Source organism: Balaenoptera musculus, chromosome 11 (assembly GCF_009873245.2).
Source record: "Balaenoptera musculus isolate JJ_BM4_2016_0621 chromosome 11, mBalMus1.pri.v3, whole genome shotgun sequence".
In the NCBI taxonomy this organism is placed as follows: domain Eukaryota; kingdom Metazoa; phylum Chordata; class Mammalia; order Artiodactyla; family Balaenopteridae; genus Balaenoptera; species Balaenoptera musculus.
Genome location: NC_045795.1, coordinates 37,935,089 through 37,943,395, shown reverse-complemented (window position 1 = coordinate 37,943,395; position 8,307 = coordinate 37,935,089). Strand labels below are relative to the sequence as shown.

The following is an 8,307-nucleotide window of genomic DNA, read 5'->3' as shown; positions in this document are numbered from 1 at the left end:
GGCCTGACCGGTCTCATTTGCGTTTGCGTTTCTATTAAACATTTCAAGAGTCCAGGATGATGCGCCATCGTCTCCGCCAAATCCTGCAGTTTGGGTGAGGGGTGGGAAACCAGCCAGAGTTCGGCGGACTTCCCAGGTTTGGGCTTTTCCCTAAGTGTGGGACCCCGGTGGGCACAATCTGGTGACAGCTCGCTCACAAACACCTCCTTGACCTTGGGAGCAATTCCGAAGCACGTTTGTGAACGTGACGGTCTCAGTTCCAGCCTCACCGCTCACGAGGATGAAGTAATCAGTGAATTCATCTAATACTTTAAACTTATTAGGAGCAAAACGCTCTATCAGTGTTTGGGAGTGACGGCGGAGGTGTTATTAAACCCCAGCCTATTTGGATGTGAGGGACAGGGGACTGAGAATAACTCAAAGGTCAGCAACTGGGGAATTACACCCGAGGCAGCTCCGGGCCTGAGACAACCTGAGCCCGACGGAGCCTGCCTCCACAGACAAGGCGGTACAACCAGAGCGCGCTCCCAGCAACCGCTGTTCTCGCTGAGTTTGTAGCCATTACGTCACAGCCTCCTCCGCCCCTCATTGGGCGAGCCCGTCCAGTCATGTGACTCCAGCATGGCGTATAAATAAGGGCGAGGAGACGGTGCTGGTCCGCCATTTCGTGGACGACGGGTGTGGGAGAGTATCTGTGGGTGCCAGGCGCGAGGGGACCGGGAAGACGCAGCCGAGGGTGTGTGGATTTGAGTCTACGCGTTTCTAACCCGAGATCTCGGTAAGTGACTAGCGACTAAAGGAATGAGGTGGGAAATGGGCCTTAACGGGACCGAAGTGGGGCTAGGCCCAATGGCGGCGCCAGATTGAGACAAAGAGACGCTGCCGCCATTTTGTGACGTTCAGCACGGGGCGGTGGCGGGGGCTCCCGGCCCCTCAGAGGATATATCCAGGTCTCAAAGTGGAGGTGTTTTTAACTCTTCACTGGGGGCGTGAACCGGAAAGTGAGATTGCCCGAGAGTTGAGGCGAAGGAGGACTCGGTAGTCCGTCGTACTCCGGACCGCGGCTTTTCAATTTATGGCGCCTTTTTTTTTTTTTTTAGGCCCCGCGTTTTCTTAGGTAGCTTCTCGTGATTTTTTTTTCTCAAGTCAGTAATCAAGATTGGGCCTTTCGATCCATCCCTAGTAAGTGATTTCTGTGCTCATTTTCATTTTTATGTTCTTTTAACTTTTTATAGTCTGAACCCAATCACTTTTTTTTTTTTAAACCGCTCTTCCTTGAGCTGTTTTGTTCTTGTAGTTCTTTACCTTAATACGTAGGCCTGTAACTGGTCACGGTAAAGTTTTTGGAAAAAGGAAGAGAACACATTCCCCGGCAATGGTTTGGTCTCAGAACTCTCCTGGTTGCAGGGTGGGGTCACACAAATAGGATGTGTCTGGACTAGTTTTTTTAATTGGATAAACCCAGAGAGAGAAGAAAGTGGTAAAAGCTCTTGAGCTGAGTTCTTGGACAGGCTGCTTTTTTATGCAATTGATACTGGCCTACAAATTGATTAGATTCATTGCTGAGACGACTTCTTAAGTATTTAAGATTTATCAAATGTAAGCCCCCTTAGTGCCGTAAATTCTTGTATAACAAATAACGTTTTTCCCCTGAGGTGGAATTAACATAAGATTAATTTTAAAGTGCACAATTCAGAGGTATTTAGTACATTCACAATGTTATACAGCTATCACCCCTCTAGTTCTAACGCGTTTTATATACCCGCTAAGGTGACCCGTACACATAAGCAGCCGCTTCCCTTTTGCCCTGTCCCCTTTTCCTCCCCCAGCCCGTGGTAGCTACTGATCTGTTTCTGGATTTACTCATTTTGGATATTACACATGCATGGAATCGTAATACGTGCACTTGTGTGTCTGGTATCTGTAACTTAGCATGCTTTCAAGTTTCATCCACGTTTGTAGCATTTATGGGTACTTCATTCCTGGATAATACTCCATTGTATGGATAATACATTTTGCTTATCCACTTAACCTGTTGCTGGACATTTGGGTTAACACTTTTTGGGTGCTGAGAGTAGAATGAGGTATATCTTTTAATAACAAGTTTGTCTTGCTGCTTGAGGAATGAAGCTGGTTAACTTTTGGCCTGTGAAGGCACATTAGTATCACTTTTCTAGTGGTTGTCTTCAGCGAGTTGTATTTGCTTTTGAGTAGGTTGTCCTACTTTTCTAGGTTCTTTTTTTTTTTTTTTTTAAGATTAATTTGAAATAGGTAAAGTCCTTAACTCAGTTTCCACTTTGTGGTAAATGCTCCTCCAGTGTGGTGTTTCCCCTCACTTTTCAAGGAGGCTTCTTTTTTTTTTTTTCCTTAGGCAATTTGTGCTGGCTTCTGTGCAGTTATCAGTAACTGTTTCAAGGGTAGTGCTTTTAGGTTTTGGGGTTTTAGTTAGTATTTTTTAATTCTTTCTTAAGGATCTGTTTTTCACTGTGTGGATTATGATATTTTGGGGTTTTTTTTGTGTTTTTACAGAAATGCATCGTGATTCCTGTCCGTTGGACTGTAAAGTTTATGTAGGTAATCTTGGAAACAATGGCAACAAGACTGAATTGGAACGAGCTTTTGGCTATTATGGACCACTCCGAAGTGTGTGGGTTGCTAGAAACCCTCCCGGCTTCGCTTTTGTTGAATTTGAAGATCCCCGAGATGCAGCCGATGCTGTCCGAGAGCTAGATGGGAGGTAATTTATTGATTAATTTATACTAATGATAAATAACGTTGATTGTGTTTTAATATTTAAAATCTCTAGGATACGTGGCTTTTAGATGGCTTCTTGGCTATCTGAAATTGATGTTACTGGAGATTTACATAAACCTTTTTTGGCAATCAAAGGAGTGAACAGTTTTAGTGTAGATACCTAGGAAAAGTTTCTTTTTATTCAGTTGGCCATGGAAGAAAATAATTTTAACGGTCAGTTCTTGGTGGGTGGATAGCTGCATATGGTTGAAACATTTTAATCTAAATGCACCACAAAGCATCAACTGTGTTGTCACCTTTGAATTGTTTCTAAAATAATTGTGGAATCAGACACTTCTCTTATGGCCACAAACTGATTGTAGGTGGATGATGGTTACGTGGGTTTATTGTACTGTTATCTGTTACATGTTGGAAATAATTTTGTTTAGGAACTGTGGCTCGTACAGTTATTTTCCTTTGCATTTACAATGTTCTGTTAGCTGGCTGATAAGCAACACCTGAGTCTTAACAGTGAACAGGTGTTGCCCTTCTCCTTCCTGGCATTTGAAAACCATTGGATTTCATGAAAACAAGGAAAATAATCGTTAAGAGCCAAAAATTAAAGGGTCTGAGAGTTGGCTGTAAAGCTGTATAAAAGGTCATTTATCTAAGCAGGTTACAGAAACATTTTTCCAGGGCCCCACCTCTTGCCAGTCACTGTCCACATATGGTGGACTATCTAAACATAATGGTTGTGGACCAATGAAGAGGTGGGAAATAACTGTCTTTTTTTTTTTTTTTTCCTCCCCTCCTGTTCTCAATTGCAGTTTCTTACGTGTCAAGTATTGTGTGTGATGATTGAGGGGAGAGGGAGATGTAAAATGGCCAGAATGCTTCTGTCTTTCTTACTGCTATTTACCTGGCGGGGGGTTGGGGAGGAGGGGAGACCAACAGATACATAGTGTATTGTAAGATTGGTAAACAGTTGCTGCAGCCTCAAAGGAAGAAGTCAAAACAGGATGTACAGATGAAGTAGTTGTGGGAGGATGAATCCAGGGGTTTTCACACTTAAATTGCACCTGTTATCGAGTCCAATGATCAGACTAACGGCAATAAAATGTAAGGAAGTTGGTTTCCTTTACTAGAAAAAATAAGGGAACTAAAATTTCCTTTGGTATTAAGGATTCTGCAGACATTAAGATGTATTCTTTGCAAAGAAGCTAATTATAGGAGTGGGGGTTTTTTTTCCCCTTGCTTTAATATCCTAGAAAGTCAGTTGGGCTGCTTTAAATTTAACGTTTCTTCCCCTCCTAGAACACTATGTGGCTGCCGAGTAAGAGTGGAACTGTCGAATGGTGAAAAGAGAAGTCGAAATCGTGGCCCACCTCCTTCTTGGGGTCGTCGCCCTCGAGATGATTATCGGAGGAGGAGTCCTCCACCTCGCCGCAGGTACTTAGAGAGAGCGTGTTTAGAGGTATTGGTGTAATGGAGTAGGTAATAGGAGCAGGTATTTCTCTTAAAGTTTGTTGGTGGGTTTTAAATTTTGAAGAATCAGGTTTTTATGAAACATTTGCTGGGTGTAGTTTGGGATATGTGAGTTGTGCTGAGTGTTGGCTTGTCTTTAGGTCATTGTTCATGTTGGTAGTCAGTAACTTCTATCTTGGATCTATCTTCTAGTTCATCTTCTAGTTGCATCTTTCCAAGTCTTCCCTTATACTTCAATTTAGGCCTTTTTCCATTTCTTGACTCCATAATGACAAACATTACATTCAACTCTAGCTCTTCACAAAAATGTGTTTTCTGTTAGCACGATTGTAATATTTATCAAGCAGGCAGCTGTTTTAATGTTACAACTGGTAAAGTAGAAATCATTCTGAAACTAACTTAAGTCACTGACCAATAAAGGGGGCTAAAGTAATCCCAGTCATCTGTTCTTCAAACCCAAATAGGAGAGAATGCAGTTTTTTTTATAATTGAAAATGGCATCATTCTTGGACCAGGCAGTATTGTCTGGATGCTAACTCCACATCTCCTCAAACCTCCAAAATAGTTTCTGTAGGACTGAATTTACCTCTTACAGGTGAGTGAAGTCCTAGGAGATAGGAGTTCAAAATCTTGCCCCTTTTGCTGTTTTGAAAAACAAAACAACACACTGTTGCCCATCATAATAAAGAGTATTTGTTAGCTAATAGATGGTTGTACTGATGGCTTGTTTTTCATTTTTTTTTTGTGCTTTTTGGTCCATCTATTAATAAAAATGAACCCCGTTACAGAGTCACCATCATGTCTCTTCTCACCACCCTCTGAGTCTGCATTAGCCAGTCAACTAGCCCTTTCAGCGTCATGTGACCAGCGCGCCCCATTCAGCTTGGCTGGTGTCGTTTCACATGACCCAGGCATGGCCAGTCGTCAGGTTGCACCGCCCTTTGGTTCCCGAGCATGCTGTTTTCTCTCAGCCTTCTCTCCAACCTTAACCAAATCGGCAGCAGCCACCTCGACCGCCCACACATTCCTGGCCAATCAGCTCAGCTGTTTATTTACCAAATGTCTTCACAACAACTACAGCAGCAGCCTTCGGCTAACAAAAAAGCAGGAAAAATCCACAACACCCCCTTCGCCAACCAACTAAATCCAACGCAACATCTGGCAAAACCTTTTCAGCAAATTCTTCCTGGCCGTCAGTCCGGCAGCCTCACCTCACCATTTCTAGCTTGTTGAAACCCAAAAACTAGTAAGTTTTTCCTGCTTATACAGTTTACTGCTGGTTAAAATAAGGAGTAAGCGGCTTAAAGTAATTCTTTTTTTCTGGATCAAAGGCTGGCTGTGCATAATTGAATGGTAACGTACATATATATATTGCTTGAATAAAACTTTTAAGGGTGATAGGGAACTCATAATGTAACTAGACCTTCAAGTGAAACTTATTTGCATGTGTGAGATGCCAAACTAAAAATTTTAATAACTCTAACAGATTTAGCTTTCCTTTCTAGCAAAAATTTGTTGAATCCTATCACCTTTAAATGGTTTTACTAACAGTTTTCAAAATTTTTAAATTATGGGGGTGAAGTGGGCCAAGCTAAGGTAATTTTGATAAGCCTAAACACACTCTTAAATGTGATGATCACAAATGCAGTTCTAATGTAGCACTTAATGGCATCAATATTTACACCTAGCGCGTTTTCACAAAATTACACTATCCACCTGGTACCTAAGTCTTGTCATGGACTTGCAGGTTTGCATGGGTTCCAAATACTGGTTTATGGTACTGTTTTTGGAACTACTTGTGGGACTACATTTTGGTGTGGTGTTTGGGTAGTGAAGTTAGTTTGACATGAAGTTTTGCATTGGACAGATCTGCTGTGAAGCATTCTTTGTTAAAGTGAATCCATGGTTGGAATAGCTGCTTTTCACTTGAGCTTTTGGTTCCTTAATCCTTCTGTGCCTTTTTTTTCTTTTCTTTTTAAAAAAAAAATTTTTTTTTTATTTTTTGGACGATGGGTGCCAGTTCTTCGGCACATTCACTGGGCCCAACAGTGAGATTGAAAAGTTGGGAAATGCCTCACGCCATAAATGCTAATTGACAATTGGCCTAATTTTCCTGTTTTCTGCTTTTAGATCTCCAAGACGGAGAAGCTTCTCCCGCAGCCGGAGCAGGTGAATAACCTTTTTGGGGGGCCACATTCTCAGAAGTGGGAGTGTTTGTGCTATTCCTAAGCTGTTTCCCACATGACTTGGTTAATGGTGATAGACCTTGACTTCAGTAATGAATCAACTGGCATAGCTTTTAGCTTTCAGAAACTTCTCTTAGAAGTATTTGTTGTGTATAATCCTGAATGGCCCTGTTTTTCTTTTCCCTCTGACTTCAGGTCCCTTTCTAGAGATAGGAGAAGAGAGAGATCACTGTCCCGGGAGAGAAATCACAAGCCGTCCCGATCTTTCTCTAGGTCTCGTAGGTAAGATCTTTAATGACCTGAGCCATTTAAGACCTTGCATACATAATGTATTAAAAGCAGAAATAGGTCTTCTTTTAAGCCACTTGGATAAAAATTTTACAACTTTTTCCCATAAAAATCTTTTGATGAAGTTTTGTCAGTGTAACCGAGTTACAGGTGTAACTTCTGTTTTTCTGTTTATCAGCCGATCTAGGTCAAATGAAAGGAAATAGAAGACCAGTTTGCAAGAGGAGTGGTGTACAGGAAATAACTTCATTTGACAGGAGTATGTACAGAAAATTCAAGTTTTGTTTGAGACTTCATAAGCTTGGTGCATTTTTAAAATGTTTTAGCTGTTCACATTTGTTTGTCTCTTGGAACAGTGACACATAAAGGTGTAATTCTCTATGGTTTGAAATGGATCATATGAGGCATGTAATATCAAGAATTGTTACTTTACAATGTTCCCTTAAGCAAAATTGAATTTGCTTTGAATTTTTAGTCTTGCATAGACTGATAATAAACCTCTTAATTCCTGCCCAGCTAAAGTGTGATGTTTAATATTACGGAAACAAAACTGGCAAAAATTGAAAAGACTCTGTAGCTGGGATATGGTATGCAGCTGTAGTTAAGCAGTCTTTAAAAGCTGCTGTGAACACAAGCCAGCAGGTAAAAATTAAAGCTGCACCCTTAAACTAGATTAGAGGTTTAAAAATTCCACTAGTCTTCACACCGGACAAGAGGTTGTCCAGTGGGTTTAGAATCTAAGAAGTTTCAAGAAAGTTAGTTTACCTTTGCTTTAGGTCGTAAGTTCCTTCTGTGATTGCTGTATATGGATACATAGCTCTTTGTAATATTATTTGGAAATTTGAGACTATTCAAGATACCCATGTCCTGCCAGTTTAAGGGTACATTGTAGAGCTGAACTTTGAGTTACTGTGCAAGATTTTTTTTTTCATGCTGTCATTTGTAATATGTTTTGTGAGAATCCTTGGGATTAAAGTTTTGGTTACAAATTGTTGTTTAACCTGAAAGCCTGTTTTTCCTTGCAAAACTAAAATCTGAGCTTGGTACCAATCAAGTCCAGGTATAACATTCCTGTTGGAAGCCATACTTACATTTTCTTGTAAAGTGCTTTTGAAAATAAAATATTAACATAATTGTGTAATAGTTGAACCCACTATTACCATAGTTCTTGTCCCATAGAAGGCAGTTGGTTACACAAATCTTACTCTGTAAGAAACACAATTTGAGGCTTTTGAAGTGAAGGGAATTTTTGGTTGTCCACCTAAGTGATGATAACATTTTTAGGAGTAGAAGCCAGTTCAAAGTCCATGATATTCAGTGACCAACATTTTAAAGTATAGCCACCTGATACATTATAATCCAAAGTTGCTGGTTTAAAAAAATTTTAGCATGAAAACGTTCCACAAAGCTTTTAAAACTTGCTTCCATTTTATATAATTTGAGGTGTTGCATGGGGATTCTAAATTGATCCATCATGATGTGAAATTCACTATATGGTTCAAATGTAACAGTGCAGAATTGAATATGGAGGCATGCATAACCTTCCTCTTAGAAATCTAGAGGAGTTGTAATTTCAAATTTTTGTGCAATTAGATTAAATCATAATGCAACAGTC

At 40.5% G+C, this 8,307-nt stretch overlaps 1 protein-coding gene across 2 annotated transcripts; it reads left to right on the top strand.

The window, feature by feature from the left end:
* Positions 1 to 637: 637 nt before the first annotated feature.
* On the top strand, positions 638 to 8,307 carry SRSF3 (serine and arginine rich splicing factor 3). Of its 2 annotated transcripts, XR_005021819.1 has the most exons (7): positions 660 to 778; positions 2,530 to 2,737; positions 4,048 to 4,182; positions 5,007 to 5,464; positions 6,349 to 6,387; positions 6,600 to 6,686; positions 6,871 to 8,307. XR_005021819.1 is itself a non-coding variant. In XM_036868596.1 (6 exons), the coding sequence occupies exons 2-6, from the start codon at positions 2,532 to 2,534 to the stop codon at positions 6,896 to 6,898; spliced, it is 495 nt and encodes a 164-aa protein (XP_036724491.1). In that variant the 5' UTR covers positions 638 to 778; positions 2,530 to 2,531; the 3' UTR covers positions 6,899 to 7,841. The 2 variants fall into 2 exon arrangements, 1 of the variants encoding a protein (XP_036724491.1); XM_036868596.1 differs by lacking the exon at positions 5,007 to 5,464 and having other exon boundaries at positions 638 to 778; positions 6,871 to 7,841.

Coding starts and splice junctions, on each gene's coding strand:
- SRSF3 (XM_036868596.1), top strand. CDS start 2,532: ATGCATCGTGATTCCTGTCCGTTGGACTGTAAAGTTTATGTAGGTAAT. Junction 2,738..4,047: donor GTCCGAGAGCTAGATGGGAG/GTAATTTATTGA, acceptor TTCCCCTCCTAG/AACACTATGTGGCTGCCGAG. Junction 4,183..6,348: donor AGTCCTCCACCTCGCCGCAG/GTACTTAGAGAG, acceptor TTCTGCTTTTAG/ATCTCCAAGACGGAGAAGCT.